Source organism: Prunus mume, linkage group LG8 (genome assembly GCF_029339155.1).
Source record: "Prunus mume cultivar Tortuosa linkage group LG8, ASM2933915v1, whole genome shotgun sequence".
In the NCBI taxonomy this organism is placed as follows: Eukaryota; Viridiplantae; Streptophyta; class Magnoliopsida; order Rosales; family Rosaceae; genus Prunus; species Prunus mume.
Window position 1 is genome coordinate 11425621 of NC_142705.1, and position 24173 is coordinate 11449793.

The 24173-nt window shown below is 37.3% G+C and overlaps 5 protein-coding genes and 1 non-coding gene across 8 annotated transcripts; 5 read left to right on the plus strand and 1 right to left on the minus strand.

Moving 5' to 3' along the window:
* Window positions 1–390: 390 nt before the first annotated feature.
* Window positions 391–3742, plus strand: LOC103339561 (DNAJ heat shock N-terminal domain-containing protein). Of its 3 annotated transcripts, none has more exons than XM_089042353.1 (8): window positions 391–794; window positions 1107–1212; window positions 1315–1404; window positions 1630–1695; window positions 2344–2412; window positions 2634–2776; window positions 3268–3352; window positions 3461–3742. In XM_089042353.1, the coding sequence occupies exons 1-6, from the start codon at window positions 448–450 to the stop codon at window positions 2769–2771; spliced, it is 816 nt and encodes a 271-aa protein (XP_088898479.1). In that variant the 5' UTR covers window positions 391–447; the 3' UTR covers window positions 2772–2776; window positions 3268–3352; window positions 3461–3742. The 3 variants fall into 3 exon arrangements, with proteins under 3 accessions (XP_088898479.1, XP_088898480.1, XP_088898481.1); XM_089042355.1 differs by having other exon boundaries at window positions 393–794; window positions 1116–1212; XM_089042354.1 differs by lacking the exon at window positions 3268–3352.
* LOC103339649 (Pentatricopeptide repeat (PPR) superfamily protein) lies at window positions 3685–6967 on the minus strand. The gene is given in 2 exon segments (XM_008242981.2): window positions 3685–6889; window positions 6891–6967. Coding segments are annotated over 2 exon segments (3144 nt in total). The 5' UTR covers window positions 6953–6967; the 3' UTR covers window positions 3685–3807.
* A 160-nt stretch (window positions 6968–7127) lies between these two features.
* On the plus strand, window positions 7128–7200 carry TRNAR-UCU (transfer RNA arginine (anticodon UCU)). Its single transcript has one exon. It is a non-coding gene; the product is annotated as a tRNA-Arg (tRNA).
* An 810-nt stretch (window positions 7201–8010) lies between these two features.
* LOC103339650 (Mal d 1-associated protein) lies at window positions 8011–9941 on the plus strand. The gene is made up of 2 exons (XM_089043610.1): window positions 8011–8282; window positions 9329–9941. Exons 1-2 carry the CDS (start codon window positions 8089–8091, stop codon window positions 9705–9707), a joined length of 573 nt encoding a protein of 190 aa, XP_088899736.1. The 5' UTR covers window positions 8011–8088; the 3' UTR covers window positions 9708–9941.
* Window positions 9942–11325: 1384 nt separating this feature from the next.
* LOC103339562 (calcium-dependent protein kinase 1) lies at window positions 11326–15469 on the plus strand. The gene is made up of 7 exons (XM_008242874.3): window positions 11326–13043; window positions 13387–13530; window positions 13651–13803; window positions 14074–14189; window positions 14277–14444; window positions 14625–14849; window positions 14953–15469. The coding sequence occupies exons 1-7, from the start codon at window positions 12812–12814 to the stop codon at window positions 15076–15078; spliced, it is 1164 nt and encodes a 387-aa protein (XP_008241096.2). The 5' UTR covers window positions 11326–12811; the 3' UTR covers window positions 15079–15469.
* A 4347-nt stretch (window positions 15470–19816) lies between these two features.
* Window positions 19817–23969, plus strand: LOC103339563 (TPX2 (targeting protein for Xklp2) protein family). The gene is made up of 9 exons (XM_008242875.2): window positions 19817–20104; window positions 21142–21388; window positions 21503–21865; window positions 21954–22009; window positions 22186–22263; window positions 22376–22454; window positions 22781–22852; window positions 22984–23091; window positions 23283–23969. The coding sequence occupies exons 2-9, from the start codon at window positions 21152–21154 to the stop codon at window positions 23739–23741; spliced, it is 1452 nt and encodes a 483-aa protein (XP_008241097.2). The 5' UTR covers window positions 19817–20104; window positions 21142–21151; the 3' UTR covers window positions 23742–23969.
* The last annotated feature ends 204 nt before the right edge of the window (window positions 23970–24173 follow it).

A 24173-nucleotide genomic window follows, 5' to 3' on the forward strand; every position in this document is an offset into this window, starting at 1 on the left:
CTATACTCGGATTTTTTAATAAAATAGTATAGCCGCACGGCTATACGGTTTTTTGTCCCTTTATCAATAGTACAGCCGCGCGGCTATACACGGTTTTTAAAAAAAGAATATAGCCGCATGGGTCTGCTACTGATAAAAAGATATTATAGCCGCGCGGCGATACGCGGGATATTTTTTTCGTAAAATGGGCATATCCGCTCGGCTCTACTCGGGATATTTTAAAAAAAATTAGTATAGCCGCCCGGCTATACGCTTCAGTAAAATTCCAGCATTCCCGGAAAATGTACCCTTTTTATGCTAAAAAGAGAAAACCAAAAGTACCCTTTTTATCCTTCTCCTTCAGTAAAATTCCTCCTCTGTCCCCTAAAATATTGCCATTATTCCTTGAACCCTGGAAGTTACAAGACACTTGTTAAGCCAACCGCCAGAGGTCTGTGAGCTCCAACAATGTTGAACAAACACCTACTTACTTCTCTCTCCTCCGTTCTCCGACGAACCCTAACTCCGACGTCTCATTTCTCATTCAATTCCACCAGGTGGTTTCAATCTGGCACTTTCTTCTCACCCAATGTAAAAACACACCACCGCCTTTTCCCGTGTAGCGGATTGGATTTTCTCGAGATTCACAACATTCGCGGAAAATGTTTTACCTCCTCCCAATCAGCGGAGAAAGCCAGCGCCAAGTGCTGGAACTGTGGTGCCGCGGCTGAAGCGGTGCCGTTTCTGTTGTGTTCATCTTGTCGGTGCATTCAACCTGTGGATCAGTCGGTGGATTACTTTCAGATATTTGGACTGTAAGTAATTGAATCTTTGAGAACTAGCAATTCTTATCAGTATTTCGTGAATTCAGTTGTGGTGGTTTTTTTATTCTCTCTGCTTTGAATTTATGGTTCGTATTTGTTTGGTTACCGAGAAAGCGGAGAGGGAGGTGGAAAGAAAGTGAAAATTTTGAAACTTGTTTAACGAATTATTGGTTTCAAATCTTTAGTTTATGTTATTCTGATTTGAGCATTTCCTTTCACAAATTAAAAAGAATGAAAATTTGGAAGTTTTAGATAGTGTTCACTCTTCAATGTGATTTCCCTTTTTTTTCTTATAAAAATTAGTTTTGACAGGGAGAGAAAGTATGACAGTGTGGTGGACAATCTGGAGGGACAGTATAAGGAATGGCAGAAAAAATTGCACCCTGATCTTGTTCATACAAAATCAAAGGTATTTCTGATACATCTTTGTATTTCAAAATATAAGATATAAAAATAGTAACTATACGAAGGAGAAAGTTTTGTTTTGTTTTAATGTTTATTATGTTGTTAGGAGGAAAGAGAGTATGCTGCTGAACAGTCTGCTCGTGTGATTGATGCATACCTCACACTTAGCAAGCCCTTGGCGAGGGCAATCTACATTGTAAGTGTACTTTTCACCTATTAGATTTGTATTCGTTGTTGTGCTCAGAGTTGATTCATTTTCATGGTACCTTGTTGTGTTGAAAACAATGTTATGAGAACCGCACTGTTAATCAGAAAATGGTCTTGGTCGAATGTGGTTACTTGGTAAATATACACACACACACATATACATTTATATATATACTACGGGTTTTAGAATTTAATTGTGCTATTTTGTTTTCAGTTGAAGCTTGAAGGTGTGGATGTTGATGAAGAAGAGACACTTTCAGAATCAGAGTTGTTAACTGAGGTAATTTGCAAAAAGTTGACTTTGTTGTCTTTATGCAGTATATTCTCTCCTTGTTTTTCCAGACATAACAACTATATCTGTTTGTAACTGGAGCGTTATAAATTATAATTTTTCCCATAGTCCAAAATTTTGGTGCAAAGTGACTGAAAATCTGCGAAAGAGTTTGATGCTCTATATCATATGGAATCTTTGACATTTAGAGTGCACATTTTTCGAGACAAACATCACCCATCAGGGTCTCCCCCATCTTGACAAATCTTTCATGGTGAAAATATTTTGTAAACATAAAGATAGTTGACGCTTGCTTCATAGAGTAATTTGCATTGGTATTTGAGGTTATCAATATGGCTTTGGCTGTTGGGCATGTTGCAAGTGACATGACAGTTTTGTGGTGGAAGTTTGGCATGGTTTGCAGTGGAGATAGTTTCTTTTTATATATTTTTTTCTTCAAAAATATAAACTTGGGTTATAAATATTGGAGAAAGCATAGTACCTATAGACGTTTTGGAGTCACTGACTTGTTTTTATTTTGTTTGCATGGATATACTGAAGTTGATGAGAGTCATTGAGTCAATTTTTTCTTTTTCTGATATCTGGTCTCCATTAAAGACTTTGATTTTCTTATACCTTCTGACTTTGAAATTGCAGATTCTGGAAATCAGGGAAGCTGTTGAAGAAGCTGCTGACGCTCAGGCTTTAGTTCAGATTCAGTCTCAGGTATGACCCGAGACCTTTCGAATACATTTGGGAATGTTTAGTTAAACATCACAGTAGCATGGCACTTCTCTTATCCTGCCGCATGTGTGGCTTGCAGTCTAATTTGTAGAGCCTTTTTGATTCACGTGTTAAGTTAATCAGAATATGCATGATGGCGAGTTTAGTGCCCTTTCATTCATTTTATTTCTTTTCTTAACTAACTTTTCTTCTTGCTCATCCAGATGCAAGAGAAAATGAAGCACTGGTCTAACTCTTTTGCAAATGCATTTCGAAGCCGGAACTTTGATGAAGCTCTAAAAGCTATCCGGAGAATGACTTACTATGAGCGTGTAAAAGAAACTATCGTAAAGAAGCTGTAGTCAAGGTAGTGTTTACAAGTTCTTAGCTAAATAATCAATATTCAATAGACACCATGAGTGTAGGAGACATCATATAGGGCAAAGTGTATAATTATGTCTGTGTATGAACCTGAGTTCGGGAAAAGGGCTCTGTTCTATCCAATTCATGTGTTTGGTCTTGCTCTGTTCTATCCAATGCATATGTGTTTGGTTTTCTCCGAGGCATGGTAGTCTACGGTCATGCATGCCTACACACACATAGTTCGTAGGTATTGACCCAGAAAACTCACGCTTGACCTCCTACTTATGGGAAAATGAAGGGCACCATTTGCTCCATATGGTTATGAACTTATGTTGTCATCCTATAATGTCAAGTAATAAATCGAATATACAGAATTGCCAGTTGGTTTTCCTAGAAATTTCTTTATTGGAAAAGATTGGACCTTTTTATATATATTATTATTAAATTATGAACATATGAACAATTCTAATGAGCCTGTCATTTGGTAACTTTCAGGCTCTTTAGTTCTGAAATTGGTATGGTTCTGGAGCAAACCAAATATAATTCCATGATTGAGAAGTAGAAGATTTGATGGCAACATGTGAGTATTTTTGGATTTTAGAAAAACAATGTGATGCTTTGTTATTTTCTTTTATCCTATTTTAATTTGCATGAATGAAAGCTGATCCTAGATTGTTCCTCATTGCAGCCAGATTTTGATTGAAGACCTGGTTGAGATTTGCCCGGCATCCTTCCGAGACAAATTAAATGTCAGAAAATACAAAGATTGGGCTGACGTTTGGTCCAGCTGCAAGTACTTTTTTCATCATACTATTCTGTAACCTCTTATGATGGTTTAGAGATAGCTCTTAATAATACGAATGCTTGTTGGATGTATTGTCCATGCACAAGCTGTACCTGGCAAGCACTCTCTTGCAGAATAAGTGTTCTATTTATCTTGTTATAAAATGAAAAGATTGTTCCAAATAAATGCCACAGAAGAGCGAGCCAAATCAAACACCATACCAGTCATGCCCTTAAAACAAGGATTAGGAATTATGTTAACAACTTACGTTTTCTTATTAAAGACAACTTTTGCTGCATTACATTGCGAGCCAAATCTTGCTTACCTTCTCTGTTAAGCCCATAAAATACGGTTCGAAAATTGACCACACTGGGAACAATCCCAGTGGTCAACATTTCAGGTATAAGCTGCATGGCTTCTTCAGATTTACCCACCTTACAAAGACAAGAAATGAACATTGAATAAGTTCTGAAATCAGGCAATGGCCCTTTTTGTTTCATCTTGTGGAAGACTTCCCAAGCTTCAGCAAACATTTCCATGTTCATGTACCCTCGAATGAGCACAGAATATGTAACAATTGTCGGTTCACAACCCTCCTGTTGCATTTCCTTAAAAATTTCTAAAGCTTTTCCTATCTGCTTCTCTTTGAAGAAATGAACTATTAAAGAGGTATATACATGGACGGTTGGATTTATGCCTGCCTGCTTCATAGAATCCACCTTGGCCAGTGCTGCTTCTAACTGTCCACTCCTCAGAAGTCCATGAAAAAGGCTCCCATAAGTGTACTGATCCAGTTTCGACCGGTCCTCCCTGACATCATCCATCAATGCTGCAGCTTCTTGCAATCTCCCAGCTCGACAAAGAGCCCTAATGTACAAGGAATAACAAAGAGGAATTGTAAAACCAGCTTTAGAGAGCAAATCTATGCATCTTCTAGCATCTGATAGCTCACCAACTTCACATAAACAACCAAGATAAGATTCAACCAATTCTTTGTCAGGTACATGATTGGCACGAATCATCTCCTGGAATATTCTAATTGCTTCATCTGCCTTTCTACCTTTTCTCCCACAAAGAGATATGATCAAATACTTGTAGGTACTGCCAGTTGGGCTGTAATTATTAGACTTCATCTCTTCAAAAATCTGAAGAGCAATCTCTGTCAGACCTGTTCGACCATATTGCATTATCATTATTGTCCATGTATCTGCTGTTATTGAGAAACCTTTTCTTCTCATTTCATAGAAAAGGCTTCTCATGTGTTTGAAATCTTTCCCTTGTCCTGCTATTTTGATAGCCATGTTATAAGTTTCGGTAGTGTGGCTATAACCAGTTTGCTTTCCCACCCATGAGAAAAATTGTAATGCTACCAAACCATGCATACTGCTACTCCTCAAAATTTCCAGAACGAGCCCTGGAGTGAAATCAACAGAAGAATTCTCCAAAGCTTCCTGAATAGAGCACCAATCTGTTGACGAGGACAGAATTCTACAAATTTTTTGCAAGTCCTGCTCATCATAAGCTTTTGAAAGTGGCTCCAATAAAGGATTGCGATCCATCCTCGCTGGTTCTGAATGCTTAAAGTCCAACCCAGTATTGAGCTCCTCTCCCTTGCACAGATCCTTACTAAATACCTCTTCTTCTTGTGGTTGAAGTTTATAGATTCTCTGCATCTGTTTTACTTTTTCAAGGTTCTCCGTCTCTCCCTTTTTCTCCATATGATGTATAGCCAAGTTAAATATGTCATCTCGAATGACTATACTAGATGCTTGCATATCATCCAAGACCTTGAGAATCTCATCTGTCCTTGAAATTCTGCATAGCTCCTTGATGAATACAGAATATGACTTGACAGTGGGCTCGATGCCTTTCTCCTTCATATTATTAAATACTTTCCATGCTTCAGATATATGGTTTTGGCGGATGTGACCTGCAACCACAGCTGTGATTGCCACACTATCTGGTTCAACTCCACTTTCCAGCATCTCTTCATAGAGCTCGCAGCCTTTTTGATATTCATTCAACTTAAAAAGGTGTTGCATCAGCTCTGTGTAGGTAGAAGTCATAGGAATATATCCAGATTCTTTCATGCTATGAAACAGATCAAGTGCTTTAGAAACATCATTTATTCTTAAGTACCCGTTGATGATAATCCCGTAAACCTTCCCATCAAGAATATTTCTTCTCTTCATGATATCCAAAATTTCCAACGCGTCTACAATTCTATCAGCCCTACACAGTCCTTTCACCAAAGTCTCAAAATACTCAGGGCCAAGAATAACCTCTTTGTTCTTAAGCACACGAATAAATTCTAAAGCTTCTCTGATTCTTCCAGAGATACAGAAACACTTGAGGACAGAACCATAAACAATGTGTTCTGGAATCTGTGAGACTCTAATCATGTCATCTGAAACCAAGGCAACAGCACCAGTCTCTCCGGATCTAGCTATACCATTCAATAACAGCTTGTACAAATTCGTGTCAAGCCCAATGTCCTTCTTTACCATCTCCTTGTAAAATTCCATTGCAACGTCAGATTTTCCAGCAGCACAGAGTGCACGTATCATCAACCTATAAACCACTGCATCCGGTTCATAACCGCATTTCCTCATCTCTTCATAGACCAACAAGGCTTTGCCAATTAACTTAGCCTTCCCATACAGTGAGATAAGAATAGTCCAAGTCTTAACGTCTTTCTGGCACGAATTCTTTCCCATTTCATCCACCAACTTCTCCACCATTGCAAACTCTTTGGCTTCCCCAGCTATAAAGAGCATGGTATTATAAGTCTCTGTGGTATGACGAAACCCTTCTTTGAGCTTCACCCAATTGAAGAATCTCAAAGCCAAATGTGGCACTTTAAAGCACCTCTTCAAAACTTTGTCAACAATCTCTGAATCTAACTGAAAATCCAAGTTTTCTAACAGCTCTTCCATAGAAACCAAACCATTTTCCGCCCTGACAATCTTTGTAACCTCATGAACAACCGGGCTAACATCAATTTCAGCCACATTTTCCAAGTGGGCATCTTCCAAAACCGTTATATCTTCCTTTTGTTGCAGTACACTATCCTCCGCATTTCTACGAACAGCTAGCGTGCAAGGCGCGCACACTTCCCCAATCTCACCAACCCTCATCTGGGCTTCTTCAGATATCAAAATCCCAGACGGAGTTTTCTCCGCAGTAACATTCTCAGCGCCCAAAATCTCACTTATTTCACTGAAGAGCGAGCCAAAGCCGCTGCTTTCTGCTTCTTGTTTCGAGTGGGCTTTCTTAGGCTTAGATGGTTTATTGAGTGTTGCAAAATGATCTGCCTTGTAATACTTTGAGAAGGAAATGAAGTATCTTGCTGGTTGAGCTCGAACACAAGGTCTGCAGTTTGATGAAGCTTCTCATGATTTGCCTTCAAATTCTCTTCTTAGCGGGAATTCATATATACATGATACATCTCATCAATCAACAGAACAACAAAGAAAGTGTCTGACCAAAAAGAGGACGAAAACAAAATTTTTTTTTTTAAAAAAGCGGGGAAATCAAATAAAATTGTAGATATTTTGGTTTTAAAGCAAAGGCGCCCGTGGCCTAATGGATAAGGCGTCTGACTTCTAATCAGGCGATTGTGGGTTCGAGTCCCATCGGGCGTGACTCTGCTAAATTTAGTTAAAATAATTCATGTTTTTTAAAAGAAAATTGTACGGTTGTACCAATAATAAGCTAACGACTAATTTTCTTTTTGTAATATACCACTTTTTATTTCTCGATTAAAAAAGTAGAATCAATATTTTTTCTGAGATGGAAAATTGCAACAAACACAATATAATCACTGTATTGAGATATAAATAATAAATACTTTGGCAAAAAAAGAGATATAATAATAAATACTACTTTGCATTGAAATTATTTAATTCCCGTAACTTGAGCCAAATTTTAATTTTCGCAAAAATGGATATTAGTTTAAGTGATTGAGAGCTAACTCTTGCACATAAAGTTATGTGTTCAAATCCCCCTTAATCCAATATTGCTTATATAAATAACAAAAAAAATTTGCTCATTTTGTCTACAAATTATCTCAACAACAAAGATAATAGCTTAATTCTGCAACCAAAGAAAATCTGACATAATTAGCATGTGAGTGCCATAATGCCAAGTGAAGGGAGCGTGCCCGCGTCCTTGCACCTGAATTTGATCCCTTTTCTGTACATTAGAGTTGTTTGAAAAAATAACTTTCTAACAAAATAATAATAATTTGAGACTGTCTACCAAGGATTTCTCGTTCTTTGACTTCAATGTGAATTTTTAATTCAATTATATGAGATGTCTGTTTACGTGATCGGGCCGAAGCCCTTTTCCAAGAAAGTGCACAAAGGCCCAAATCTAGCCCAACGAGCCGCCTTGGAGCCCAAGTAAAGCAGCAATCTTCCCGGACCTTCCACCGAATTGTGAAAAATCGCAGAGAGATTTTCTGGAGTTCGCTCAAAGGCACACAGAGAAAGAGGCATAATAGAAGGAAAGCAAACAGAGAAGAAAAAAAAATGGGGTGGGTGTGGAGGGACGATGAAGACGACAACAATTCAACTGCGGGTGACATAAACCCTCGGTCGGACGGTGAGCGATGCTCGACGAGGAAGGTGATGAAGACGCAGTGCAAGACTGAGGAGGTGGAGCCTGGAAAGTTCGTCCGAAAGTGCGAGAAGACCGAGCAGCTTCTCAGGGACTGCGCTGGCAGGTTTGCCTCTCTCTCCATTTCCCTAAAATCCTGTGGCAAATTAGGAGTAGTTTTATCTAGGGTTTCAATGAATTGCCTAATCAAAGCACTGTGATTTTTAGCGGCCTCTATCTTTTATGCTTTGATATACAGTTTCAATATATTTTTTATATAACTAGTTCTAACCCTTTTTCTCTGTATTTTTTGGTTGGATTTTTTGTGTTGTGAGGATTATGGGTTAGGATAAAACATGTTAAGAGTCATGAAATTATGATATTTGAAGCTAAATTAAAGAAGCAAATGTTGGTTATGCTTTGATGATTATGAAAACACAGTACGAAAGAGAATCAAATTTCTTTCTTCTGTCTTGTTGACAATACATGATAATATGGACCATGTTTTGATGCCTGAACTATATAAATTGCTCAAGTGCGCTTGACTTACAGTCTAGCAAAGTATGATTATAGCATGTGATTATTTATAGGGTTGTTTTAGTTTTCTTCGTTCCAATCACAGTACAACAGCTAAGACCTCTAAATTTGTTTTACAAAAAGTATTATGGCTTTGGCTACATTGTTCAGATGAGTATGCTCAGAGGTCCTGTATTGGTCATGCAAAATAGGTTGTTGACGTTCTTGTTAGAGCCAATATAATCAAATTTTTTACATTGGTTTGGGAATTAGTTTCAGAAATTTGTGATGCTACTGGTTACTTGATAAATTGTTTTTGAGATTAATTTGAATGATTCCGCGACAACATGTAAACACGATTGGCTTGTCAAATTGGTTGAGCTGTTGATGAAGTGCTTTATGCTTATTTGGACAAATTGCATGGACTTTAAAGCTGAATACTAGGATTGTTCAGTGGGTGGATGAGCTATACCTTAGTAGAAAAATCTTTCTGTGGGTATCATGTCTCCCAACTCTGTCTTTGCTAGCCTCTGAATGTAATTGGAGCTATCCGCTACATAAAAAGTATCCATCTCTTTTTCTTCTCCCTGTTTGAGCATTGGTATTATTTATGTTACTACAACATTGACCAATGTTGGGCACTTTACCTTTTGTTAGGCCTGTCGAAGTGGTGCAATCCAATAAAGAGTACACTGAAGATGATGTCACGGAAGAGGTGCTCAAAGGGTCTGTCTACTCTGGGTCATCACAGCATGGAGCATTTGACTTCCCTGGGCTACGCAGTGACATTGAAGACATTGAACGTACCTTTATGGGTGGCCTCAGCCGTTTCTTTGATGCTGCTGAGGAGATGAGGAATGGATTCTTCAGTGCATTTGGGGTTCCACGCATCTTTGATGAGGGACCCTCTTGTTCACTACCATCTAAGAGGCAAGAGGTACCCATTGAAGGTGGTCAGCAGGAATCTTTTCCTAAAGCAAATGCCGGCAACGACTCAGGGCAAGTTGATCTTTCTGGGTTGGCGAGAGATGTTTGAAGCAAGCCCACGGTAGGTCACATAAATGTTGTCCAGTAGCTTGTTAATAGAGTGACTATCAGACTTCCGCTGTTATTTTCCTATCTTCCCGCTCGCCTCAAAATAGAATATGCGATATATCTCACTCGTAGTAGAATGCAGTTCCTACGAGGGCTCGACTACAATTCCATTTGACAATAATGCGTTCATGTTATAATGCAATGGTTTCTCAATGGTTTTATGGTTTAGCATGAATCATCTGTCTCGCCCTATATATGAATGTGCCTACTAATGTTAGAAAAATCCTATTTTCTGATTAGCACATCAATTATTTTCTCACATCAATTGATAGAATTACAAAGCAGGGGATATACTTATATGACATCTTGATGACATATTATGCTGCTCTTATTTCGTTTTCACACTAATTTCAAACTTTCATATAGAATGAGAATGGGCCAGTCGATGCCTAGTTAGTGCCACACCTCACAGTGTTGTTGGATAAAATATAATGTTTTTTAATCTAGGACAATTTTAGGATCCTCTGTTTTTGACGAAGTTTCCAGTTACCTACCAAAAACCAATACCAGATAGTGGTGCTACACGATTACAAAGCCATTATTGACCAAGGAAAGATTTATCAAACCAAAGACACAGCCAACCTCGTGGAGTCAAACAAGTTCCTACGATGTTATCTGAATTACAGTTGGATCAGTGTCAAGTCAAGTCAATGGTCTCTCTCTCTCTCTCTCTCTCTCTGGGTATAAAAAAGATGGTCACTTCAGTTGTTAACAACAATAATATTCGCATGGATAGAATTGGAAAAAAAAATTTGGAAGACTGCATTTAGTGCTTGGCATGTCATATGCTCTAGGAATTTGGGAGGAAACTTCTACTTACCCAGAGACACATCTAAGAATGAATCTAAACTCTTGATAAAAGAAAGAAGGCAAGATGAAGCATGCTTTGTGAATATTGCTACCAACCCCAATTTGTTTACCGAAAATTTTGTTTGCTTAGTAGTAGTTGTGTCTTATTTATTCGAACAAAGACAAATTATAAATCTCACTTATTTTTATTTCTGATAAGTAAAATATCGATATATTGTCAGCTAAGAAAATTTGGCGATTCTATTAATTATTAGTAGATTTGTCTTCTATGATTCTGTGGTTAGTGACATGGCCAAAAGCGGTACAAACATAATTCAATTGCTAACTACATTTTTCTCAACCAAGTAACAATATTCATATTACCCTCCAATTGTGGTAATTGAAAATATTAAGAAAATAGAAAGGAAATCACACCGGCTTGGGCCGGCAGCCGGCGGTAGCCCGGCCCACTAAGATCCCGCAAACCGGCTAATCCTTGTTGTACAGCTGTAACAACTTGATGGTGTGCCGGTCATAACAAAACAATCTGAAAGTCCTCTAAATCACAAGATCTCAGCCGTCCATTCCGCTTTGCAGTCCAAGATCGTAAATATATTTTATCAAGTGGGTCCAAATCCGAAAGGTAAAAAGTTTCTGTTTGGGTCATCACAGTCAAACATAAGGCAAAGAAAGAAAAAAAAACGCGTCTTTATAAGTTTTGAAACATTCCAACAGAAAAACCTACCTTCTCTCTCCCTCCCTCCCTCTCTCTCTCTTTCGTTCCTCAATTTCCTTCCTTCTTCTTGTGCATGATTATATAAATTTGGAACAAAGGTAGAGAGAAAACCCTAGTACTCTTTTTCACAATTCCAAAACCACACAAGACGACTGTGTTTTCATTTTTTTTCCTTTTTCTTCTGCCATTGTTCATTTCTCTGTTTTTTTTTTCCCTCCCTTCAGAATCTGAAAATTTTCTTCCTTTTTTGACGTGGAATTTGTCAATATAGTTGGCTTCAAAATATTGGGTTTCGTCGAAGTTTGGGTTTTGGATAGTCTTTCTTCTCCGTCGGGTAATGCATTGGAAGGTTGAATGGTTTTTGAGGAAATTTTATGTTTTTTTCTAACTTGTAAGAGAGTTTAGGCAATTGGGTCTTTTGGGATAGCTTGATTTGGTTGATGTGTTTGGACTTTTTTTGGCTGAGGCTGAGGCTGAGTCTTTGTGTATATTTGAGACTCTTTCTGGGGCACAGCTTTTGTTTGAGAAGATTATAATATGTTGATTAGAATTGTTTGAATTCTTTATTACAGTGAGCAATACAGAATTCTCTGCTGGTTCGTGGATTCATTTCAAGTATTTATTGTCGTTAAAGTAATTGCGATTGAGTTGGTAATTGGGGGATAATGCTCCATTTTTGGTCCTTTCATTTTAATATCCATTACCTTTTTGGGAGGAAAGAAATGGGATTTTGGCCTTCATATGATATGTCTCTGCTTTTAGATTTTTGATGAGAATAGAGATCAATATCCGATGGGAAACAACTGCGTTGGATCGACGAAGGATGGTCTCTTCCATTCAGTCTCGAATTCGCTTTGGTGGTCTCGATCGACAGGTTTTGTTTCTCATGGCAGTAGAGAAATTAATAGTACTGATGCAACACCACAATCGAGTAAGAAGAACTCAGAAGCTCCTCTTTATGTTCAAAACAAGGCCCCGGAACAAGTTAAAATAGCTACGGAAGACTATAAGCCGGTGCAGCCAGACAAGCCTAAGGAACCGGCACAACCTCAGAAGCAGAAAGAAGAGACCATACTTGCAAGACAAGTAACACTTCAAAAAGGAGAGACTAAACCAGCAAAACCAAAAATTCTCAAGGAACCAGGACAACCAATACCACAAAAGGCAGAGACTAAGCCTGCAGTGGTGGCAAGACCAAAGAAGCCTCATAGTGTCAAGAGGGTAGCAAGTGCAGGGCTTCAGGCTGACTCTGTCTTGCAAACCAAAACAGGTCATTTGAAGGATTTCTTCGATTTGGGCCAAAAGCTTGGACATGGACAGTTTGGGACAACTTTTCATTGTGTGGAGAAATCAACTGGAAAGGAGTATGCTTGTAAATCCATTGCTAAAAGGAAACTGCTGAATACAGAAGATGTGGAGGATGTGAGGAGAGAAATTCAAATAATGCATCACTTGGCAGGGAATCAAATGTGATCTCAATTAAGGCAGCGTATGAGGATGCTGTTGCAGTTCATTTTGTCATGGAATTATGTTCAGGTGGTGAGCTGTTTGATCGGATTATCAAGCGGGGCCATTTCACCGAAAGAAAGGCAGCACAATTAACAAGGACTATAGTTGGTGTTATAGAAGCCTGCCATTCTTTGGGTGTCATGCATCGTGATCTTAAGCCGGAGAACTTTCTTTTCGTCAATGAAGACGAGGATTCGTCCCTTAAGGCTATAGATTTTGGATTATCAATATTCTTTAAGCCAGGTATGTCTTAACAATTGTCCTCTTTCTTACCTTACAGATCAATTCCTTTTTATGATTTTATTTACTGTTACATTTTCTCCCATCTGAAGTGATAGCATATATTATTAAGCAGGGCGTTACACCTTAGATGATTTTAAAATATATATACATATATACTTCTTTTACTTTGTCAAAACATATGTAGCTCTCTTAATTATTGGTTGACTTTTAGGTATACTGTGAACTCTGTTTCTTTGCATGCTTCCCACTGCTTATTTTCATGCCTACAATATTTTATAAGTTTTGTGGTGCTGCATCCTACTTTTCTTTGTCTTCTATATCATTGACACACTTAAATTGACAGGGGAGATTTTCGGTGATGTGGTTGGAAGCCCGTATTATGTTGCACCTGAAGTCCTGCGCAAGCGCTATGGTCCGGAAGCAGATGTATGGAGTGCTGGTGTTATCATTTACATTCTCTTAAGTGGGGTGCCTCCGTTTTGGGGTGGTAAGAGTTTTACAATGTCTTTCCTGTCTCGAGTGTGTGCGTGTGGGTGTGCCTGCGCTTTTCCACAAAGCACTTGACATGTTTCTCCTCTTCTTATTCTCTCTTTTCCATTTGAAACAGAAACAGAGCAAGAGATATTTGAAGAGGTTTTGCATGGTGATCTTGACTTCTCGTCAGATCCCTGGCCTAGTATTTCTCGAAGTGCCAAAGATCTAGTTAAGAAGATGCTTGTTAGAAACCCGAAAAAGCGGATAACTGCTCATCAAGTTCTGTGTAAGTTTATACATTTCTGTTTATTATCAAGAAAGTGAGACTAGGACAATCCCCTTCGTCAAGAGAGGCACAAATTCAATTACATTTCTCTTAGAATCAGATCCTGCAATATGTTTAGCCTAGAATGTAGAATGAATTCTATCGTCAGAGCCATTATTGGTTTAAATGAATCTTGAGGCTGTGCAGTTTTATAAGGGAAAGATTGGTCTCATATGTTGGAGGATGCCATCAGCATTGCAAAACAATAATGTTTGCTCTGATTTCTTGCAGGCCACCCTTGGGTTCAGGTTGATGGAGTGGCTCCAGACAAGCCTCTTGATTCCGCAGTTTTAAGTCGCTTGAAGCAGTTTTCTGCAATGCACAAAATTAAGAAAATGGCTCTTAGAGTAAGAGTCTTTGCCATTGTATTTTATACTTCTAAGTTCATTAATTCTTGTGAAGCTGGCTTCTAACTCTACTTGTATTGCCTGCAGGTCATTGCAGAGCACCTCTCTGAAGAAGAAATTGCTGGTTTAAAAGAAATGTTCAAAATGATAGATACTGACAATAGCGGTCAAATTACTTTTGAAGAACTTAGAGATGGACTGAAAAGATTTGGAGCTAATCTAAATGAGTCTGAGATATATGATCTTATGCAAGCTGTGAGTATTTATATCAGCATTATCCTTCTAAACTGAATGATGCTACCTATTGCCTTTGATAGGTTTCTGGAAAAGTATGCCTCAGAAACAAAAATTTGCAATTCCACATATTTCCTTCATCCAACTTGTTTGTGGATCTTCAATTGTTCTTATGCAAATGTTACTTGTTCTGAATTGCAGGCAGATGTTGACAATAGTGGCACAATCGATTACGGGGAGTTCATAGCAGCAACTTTGCATCTAAACAAAGTAGAGAGAGAAGATCATTTGTTTGCAGCTTTCTCATACTTTGACAAAGATGGCAGTGGCTATATCACTCAAGATGAGCTTCAACAAGCCTGTGAGGAGTTTGGCATTGTGGATGTTCACTTGGAAGAGCTAATCCGGGAAGTCGATCAGGACAATGTGAGTACTTCTGTGGCACATAGAGAGAGTAAACTCAGAACTTTCTGATCATTTACATGAAGAACTAATTTTCAAACTTGTTTCTTTCTTATTCTTTTTCCAGGATGGTCGGATCGATTACAATGAGTTCGTTGCCATGATGAAGAAAGGCAATGCAGATTTTGACAAGAAGGGCCCTCATACAAGTGCTCTTAGCATTGGATTTAGGGAGGCTCTATCTGTTTGTTAACTGGCAGTGAGGCATTTTTCTTTGGACACATTTTCCTTCCACCTTTTATGAATGTCTGCAACTTTTCAAGGCTTACAGATAGATCATGAGGGCTCTGGTAAATATGAATAGATGCCTGCAACTTCACTGCTCCAACATTTGAATTTGCCCAATTAGTTCTCATTCACTAATTTGTATTGGAACAGGCGGTACAATAGACTATCTTCCCATGTAATATATGGTAGAAAGAAATTACTGTACATAAAGAGGCATAACCTCATTCTTGTTATTAGTTTATGTTTTTTTTTTCTTTTCTTAATGGTTGTTATTAAATCAAGAGGACGGTGTGTGTGTGCACCATATAGCCTATAGGAAGATTTTTTTTAAAGATAATAAAAAGAGGATTTAAGTATATCTATCGCTCATGGATTTGAATTTAAAATCTCCAACAAAATGTATATTGTGTGTCGATAGATCAAATGGTCATTGGCAAACAGTTTTGATTCAGTGTAACATGCCTGAGGTTTTTTTCCTTTTGTCAAAGTTAGGAAGGAGATGGAGGGTTTTCTCACACATACTATCACGGTATCATGGGATTCGAACATGACTGATCTACAAATCAAAGCCATTTTTCCACTGGACTAAGTCAAAGCAAATTGTACATAACACTTTCATGGGAATGAATAAGACGTAAAAGCAAATTATATAATCTTTGCCCAAATTAGGGATCTGAGTTAAAGCCATTTGTGTGGAACAAATTCACCAGTGTTTGATTAAAGGACATTATTGAGTGATGGTGGTACGATAAGGATCAATTCCATCATATATCTAAGTGGGGTTTGTTTGGTGCATTACAGGATAACAACTATTAAAACCATATCATAGTGGGGCCATCCAACTTAATTATTCTCATTAATTAACATCAAATTCCTATTCTCCTATTATCTTTTTGTTTCCAACAATTGAAGACAACCGATATAAAGTCTAATCGAGGTGGCGAGGAAAGTGTGTAAAAAGGAGAAAATTGTGTGAAGTTGTTGCTATTACGTGTCAATGATATGTGGCAAAGCAATTGAAATTAAGAAAGGTCACAAATTCAATCTCACTCAATAGATTAAAACGAGATCTACAGGCCCGTGTTGCTCATATTGAAGACCTAAAAGATTAAGAAGAGGAGTAGACGAACCATGGTCTCTTAACATAAAGGGATTAGAAAGTAATTTACCCTAAGAAATGCTTATGATACATTGCATAATATATGGTTTATGAGAAAATGATGCTTGGCAATGGGGACATTGACACTATCTGGCCACTGGCCAATGACCAGTTTGTCTACGCTAATAGACAAGTCGTATAAAAACTGCAGTTTAGACTGCAAACAACGCATGAGCTTCACATTATGGAGCAATGCCAATTATGTGTTCATTTTTGGCCCCCCATCCTCCAAAAACTTTTTGGTCCAATTTCTTTTTGTTTTTTGTTTTTAGTCTCCATGGGAAAGGTGGGCTCTTATTGTTTGTTTTCTTTGATATTGCCCATGGTGCGGTTGTTTTTTTATTTTTATATATAGTTATATTATAGAGAAATTGATGTTAAGGAACTAATTTCATTGTTGGAGAGACTAAGAAATGTCCGGCATTGGAAGAGAATTTGTAATTATAATAGGGTTGACCGTGAATAGTAAAATGTGTTTTGTTCGTCCATGTTGAGATGCTTGATTTGAATTTATTTATTCAACAATACAATAAATTTCGTCCATAAAATTTGAAACCGATACTTAATCTAACAAAATAAAAACTAAACGTCATTAGCTCAAACAGCCATTAGCAAATGCCCGGTTTAGATTGAAGTTCGTTTTTCTTTGATTTTCAGTTATGGTAGTTTATTATTTGTAATATGGCCCCCTTTAATTAAAAAATAAATAAACAAACAAATTGTCAGTGAATCAATACGTGAAAATTGGATGAAAGAAAAAGAATTTATTTATTTTTATTGTGGCATGAGGCCGATGAGGGCAAAGTGCCAAATAACAAATGAAGAGGATACTTGAGAAGCCAGCCTAGCCGTTGAATGCAACTCACCACCTACAAAATCCCCAAAAAACAAAGAAAATAAAATCCAAGTTCTTCCCAAACGTGGAGCATGATTGACCGCCGAACGGACGGCCAAGATTGTCTGGTTAAACAGAACCAGCCGTAGGATTGGCACTGCGCTACGTAATCTCCCCCGCACGTTGTTACAGCTCACGCGCGGTTGGTGGACGTGGGTGGGGTGTCCAGGTTGGCCTAACGTGAAACCAATCATGTTCCTTGGTCGTTCCACGTCAGCGAGAAAGACAGCAACGCCATCTGTAACCCCCACACACATAAAAACACTCTTTTCTCAAGTCCCAACGTTCTCCAACAGTAACCTCCGTCCGGCTGTTTACAATCATTGGTTCCTTTTTAATTTACCATTTTACCCTCACAGTTCATTCTATTGGTTTATGTTACCTGACCATAATGCCCTTTTGCTTGCTTGCTCTGTTATTTGACCTCAACTTCATGCTGATGAATAATGATAAAACCCAATTTTTCTTGAATTTGATAATCAAGTACCATCAAAATCTAAATCAAAAAATTAAAGCAAAAAAAAAAAAAAAATTCTCCTTTTTTTTTAAATTAGTTTTTATTTATTATTTATTGCTTTGAGACATCACTATGGTGTTTTGAGTAAGCTCCATCTAGTGGATGATAATATACCCTTCAATTAGTTTTCTTTGTTTGGTATTGATAAGATATATATATATATATATATTTCTTCATCTGATTGTCTATCACACCCACTATTTGAAGGAGATTGACAATGAAATAAGATAATCCACTAACAAAAAAATTGAGTGAAACATTGATTCACACCTTCGATCATCCTTGTAAATTGTAGAAGATTGGGGTAATGCTAGAGAATTTCTGATTAAATATGGTGCATGAAAAATGTTGGATGGAATATGAATGCTACACTTGTTTTTTAAAATTAATACTCTTAGGTTCGGAGATAAATGCTACACTAAAGCTATAATATCTTGTGAATTAGGTCTAGTGATCTTGACTTGTAGACCAGTGGTTTTAGGTTCGAACTTCCATGGCACATTGATAGTGTGTGATAGTGTGTGTGTGTGTGTGTGTGTGTGTGTGAGAGAGAGAGAGAGAGATAGAAAACTCCCCTCCCCTAATATCACTTGTATAAAGTTAAAAAAAAATGCTATAAGATCTTATGCTTCATATCCGATTGTACCATATTCATGTTCATGACCTTTTGATAGTGTTATTTAGTTTTTATTTTGTTGAAAGAGGTGCATGAATTCAAATCTCATATATGAAATTTTTTGAATAAAATACAATTAAAAAAAAAAAAAAGTGTACCTTATTCATCGGATGCCATCCCTTCTTGCCATTAATTTGAAATTAGTTAGAGCAAATAAAAACTACAAAATTCCTGGATATTTCACTTGTTCCATTTTAAGGTATTAGAAGTTGATTGATATTATTATATAGAGTGTATCTTTAAATCATTTATAATTATGCAGGAAACCAACAACAACCTTTGTACTCCAAAGTACAGAATGACCCAAATTTGCTGCTTGATATGCATACTGAGACTTAGAAAACTAGCTTTAATATGGGTGAGTTTTATTCAATTTCAACTCCTTTTTATTTTTCCTTTGAAGACAAGATGTGAGCTCCATACCTCAAAGCAAATGTGAAGGGCAGTAGAAGCCTCCACCATTGTTAAAACAATATTTGTTTCTAAAGTTCCAATGCCCCTTTTTGAGTGAAACACAAAATGAAAAGGAATTGTTTGAAGAAAAAATGAACGGAATTACATTTTAAAAAATCTTCATATTTATTATTTTGTATTTTCTTTAACTAAACCCTTTAATTATAGTTTTCAAAAATTGTAATTTTTTTTTATCAGTGGGTGAGAGGGATTTTAACTTGGGACTTCTTCTAAAATTGGAAAAAGAAATAACACTAAATTGCTAGGTAGTTTCATAACTCGCAGTTGAGACATAATGAATTGACATAAATTAGTTTTTTTAAAATAAAAAAAAATCAAAATCAAAGTTGACAATATCCCTCCAAAGAATTGCCAAAAATCATTTACAACATAATTCATGACATCTTATACTTGAGCTTGTGTAAGAAACACATAAGCGTCTTATCACTTATATGTATGTGTAAGCTTTTCTATAATATGGTTAATCGCATTTGCAGATAATTTCAATTTTGTATATTGGTAACCGTTCAACCGACAATACAAAAATTGATTATCCCCAAACACAGTTAACCACATTACAAGAAATCCAATGTAAATTATCTTAGTTGTTAATAATCGATTCAACGATTGAAAAACTTGTCCTCATTAGAATGATAATTGAGAATAATTTTCCCCCAAACCTCAGAGCTGCATAAATGGTATCCAAAAAAAAATTCAAATTACTCAGATTTGAGCAAAATCCATGAACTTGTTTGCCATAATCTCATTATAGAGGAGAGAAAATCCTAATGTCCTTTTTCTTACCTTAACAAGAGAAATTTTGACAGCTTCCTACTTCACAAGATAAACGAAGTGAGACCGTAAATAAGTAACTCCGTTTCCCTCCATCATCATTCAGAATTCAAAACTGCTAGTAACTTCCATAGTGGCAGTTTAGTCATTTCCTAACTATTACCCATCTCTATCCACTTCATTGACATACCCCTCTCTCTCTCTCTCTCTCTGAATTCTCGAAACCAAACCAGAGCGTGTCACCAACTCTCTATAGCTTTCATGCTCAACTATCACCAAGTGCTTCTAATCTAAACCACTATCAATATATTGAATATATTCCTATACTCTCTGCTCTGTTCCTATCTTCTCTTCTTCGTTCCCTCTCTATCATAATTCCATCTTGAAATTTTGTTTGCATTGCCCCTTTGGTCTCAGTATCAATCAGTCTTGAGTGCTTATTTAAATCACTATAGGCCAAATTCAAAAACCCAAGTTTGGAAACTGCCTGCTAATCTCTGTAAGTTCTATATCTTTTTGATCTCTAATGTCTTGTACCTTGGAAATTTGAATTCTTTAACCTCTGTGTTGCTTATTGTATTGGGTATCTGCTCTTTCTTTGATAATGTTGCTTATCCTTTTCTGGGTCTGTTTTGAGAACTTTGCATGTATTGATGATCTCAAGAAAATTGGGTTTACTTGGAAAATGTGAGTGCACAAGAACTTAAAGCCATGAGCCTGGCAGTGTGTTCTGTATTGATACTTGAGATTGAGAAAACAATATTGACTGCAGTTGACTTGTTATACAATTTGGTATAATTGGTCAGGTTTCCTTCTTCTTTTGAAGTAATTTGGAGCCACATAACTTTTGTTGTGCAAGGCTGTTAGCCTGATAAGAGGGTTATCTTCTACTGCTTGTAGATGCTTGGTTATTCGACGAATTTTGCAGAACTGTTGTCATGTTGAGAGTTATGCATTGTGGGCCTAGAACGATATGCATTATGATTTAGAAATTTCATGACTGAAATTATGGGAACTCTTTCTTGGAGGCTATATTGGGATAATTTCAGAATGAAATTTTTCATGGTTGGGTAGTCATGCTACAGATTGTGTTTTTACGTTTTCTTTTGGATGGGGGCTCCTCATCTTGTTATTTGGTGCATAGGGAAATAGCAGAATAGACCCTTACCCTTTTGAGGATATGATCAGCAGTTGAACATGATAGACATCTTATTACATTTCTGGCTGTTGCATGCCTGCTCATGTGGGTTTTCTGGATGTTTTATGTATTGTTATTTCCTGCCCCTCATTATGTCTTGCTGGTATTTACTGAAGTTGCATCATCGATGTCAATCGAAATGGCGTAAAACATAAAGTTTCTTGTTTTTTGTTTTTTTGGTTCCTCTTTTTTTTTTCTTTTTTTTTTTTTTTCCGAAAAGGTTCATAATTCACTGTCAATATTAGTTTTGTGATTTGTGGAGTAAGCCAAGTGTTATGCTCTTTTGCATCGTGGAGATACTGCCCAACTTTGCTAACTTTTGTATTTCTGTTCTTTAGTATTTTCCAAATGGAGTCTGCAAATGGGATTACTTCCGAGCATGAGAGTATTGCTATTGAGGAAAAACATGTGGACATGCCAGTACCGGATTTGAACAAGGATGGTAAGAATGATAGTAATGTAGAAGTTCATGCCGTGAATGGAATATCTGAAACTGGAACAAAAGATGAAGGCATCAACTCTTCTGGAGTTGCAATTGAAGCCTCTGCAACTGTTCCGCCTGGTAAAAATTCGAAAACCATGAAGGTACTGCATGCATGCCAGAGTTCTTTGTCTTTTGAGCTATTTCTCTTATGAATTTGCATGACACGGACATGTACTAACTGCACCTTTTCTCTCCTACTTGTGTTTTATGTTCAGGATCCTCATGCTCCAAACAATGGTTTTTCAAAGAGCAAACTGGCCAAGGATAAACCTAACTTGAAAGGCATAACTCAGATTCCTCGTAACCAGAGGGCAATACTTTCTCAGAGCCTTTCTTTCCCATCAAGAGGATCTCGTGCAGATCCTATGAAGAAGAGCATTGATGCGTACCCAGTGAAAGCAGTAGCCAAACATGCTCAAGGAAATGCAACCAAAGCTGAGGCCCCTTTTTCAGTTTCTCGCTTGAATCCAAATAGGCGTGCATCCACAGGAGTGCATTCAAAGGAAGAGAACACAACTGGTGGAGCTTCCTTTAAGAGGAATTCTTTAGCAGCAATACCTAGCGTTAGATGCTCTTCAGTAAGGCTTTTTCGATATGTTGCATCTACATTTTACTCATCTTAATATCTTCCTTAATGTAGCTAATCTCCATTCTTATTTGTGTCAGTCTGGGAAGCCTGGTTCTGTGAATACATCTGCTAATAGCCCATCTAATGTGGTCCGGTAGGTTACAACCTCTATTCAGTACAGGAGTATACTTAACCTTTCTTATTTTTCGTTCAAATAAATAGGTCGATTTTACTGTTCCATTTTTCTTCTGCATGTTTGTATATGGGAAAAAAAATGCATCCGCGGCAACTGCTGAATCATTGATTTTATGATGTTTTATGTAATTGCAGAGCAGTTGATCAAAGTTTAAATCCTGTAAAAACAACTCTGCCGATCAAAGAGGATGATGATGCTCATTCCATTGCTTCGTATGTCTCATATCCTAGAACATTATTCTTCTTGTTGCTCATCTATTACTGCCAGTATCTGATTTATCCTGTCTGTTTTATTCACACTTCCATGTGTACCTTATTTTATCAGAAGTACTACACCAAGTGGACGGCGGAGCAGTGGTTCTTTTGCCTTCAGGTTGGATGAACGTGCTGAGAAACGGAAGGAGGTTGCTAACACATACCTTTAATATCTGGTTGATAGTTTTTGATAAATATTCCTTAAAACTTTTAGGATGTGAGACAGCAATTGTTTTGTATTCTAAAACACAAGTGGGTCTCTCTCCACCATTGGAGACCAACATGTGGAATTCAACTTATTGGGAGGATGGGTTTGCAGGGATTCACACAGGGTCTCCTGCTCAAATACCATGATAAAGTTTGCTGGTTCTATTCCCAGAAGCTTAAGCTTTAGGATGTGGGCCAACTAGGGATATATGTTGACAGTTTTATTTTCAATGTGTGACACTAATCAGACTTATTCATTGTTTATTAGTTCTTTGAAAAGCTAGAAGAGAAGATACAGGCTAAGGAAGCAGAAAAAAATAACTCACAGGCAAAATCGAAGGTGTGGGACTAATTTACAGCACTTATTATATTATACCCTTGCCGTTCATATATTAATTTGTTTATTTCTATTTTCCTGTTTCATATATGTTCCATTTCAACATATTCACTCTGTTTTCTACGTGCTTACAGGAAAGCCAAGAAGCAGAGATCAAGAAACTAAGGAAGAGCCTAACATTCAAGGCAGCACCCATGCCAAGTTTCTACAAAGAGCCTCCTCCGAAAGTTGAACTAAAGAAGGTAACCTGTTAGAGTTTATCTGATGCGAAAAATCCTTCTATTTCCAGATCTTTTCACAAGCTGAAGTTCATTTTTCATCATCATTTTTTTTTTCAATTTTCCATTGCTACTCTCCTCTTCCACCTCTGCTTCACTTTGCTTGCTTTTGTATAGCAACATTGTGTGTGACTCTTCTCTACCAATCAATTTAGATACCAACTACTCGCGCAAAATCTCCAAAGCTTGGAAGGAACAAGAGCTCCATTTCTTCATTGAGCAACTCTTCCGAAGGTGGTGGGGCGTGTCTTAGCCCTCGTCTGAATCAAGAACTGAATAACTCAAAGAAAGCATTAAAGACTAAAAGCGAAAAAGATGTCCTAGACTCAAAGAAGCCTATTAGGAAGTCCCACAGCAGGCTTCATTCTCAGGAAAATGTTGCTACCAAAGATGAAGCAAAATCTGTTAAGTCCCCACCAAAGGCTATTGGAGAAGAAAGAAAATACCAGAAAACATGCACCACAGAAACAGAAGAAGGTCAGGATAAATCTGGGCTTCTTTCTGAGTGCAAAGAGAAGATAGAGTCTGAAGTGAATGTTGCCGAGATCGAAGAACCAATCCTCAGTGCACCTACTCCCGATATCATGCCTCATGAAGTTAGCATTGGAGCTTAATGACATATTTGTGATGCATTCTGTTCATAGTCTGGAAAGTTTTAAGTTTCATATTGTTGTGAATATAGAGATCATGGGATGCTCCTTAAAGTCATATATAATGTAGTTTATATGTGAGTTTTTTTCAATCATCAAATTACTGTGGAAGTTTGAAGACATTATGCTGTCTTCAGCAATCTATGGATTATGAGTCTTTCATATATAGTTGATGATTGCCATTTCTCCCTATATAGTTGATGAGTTTTTATTTGAATTATCTTGTTTGGAAGAAATGAAGAAATTTATTATTTCTTAACTTATTCATACCATTGTTAAAGAAACACAACTAAATTGGCCAATCCGAAAGGAAATTAAGGGCCGCCGATGCCGTTGAACACATCACTCACATGCCAAATAGTTATCAAAAGTATCTTTCAACTTGGTCCACCTTGT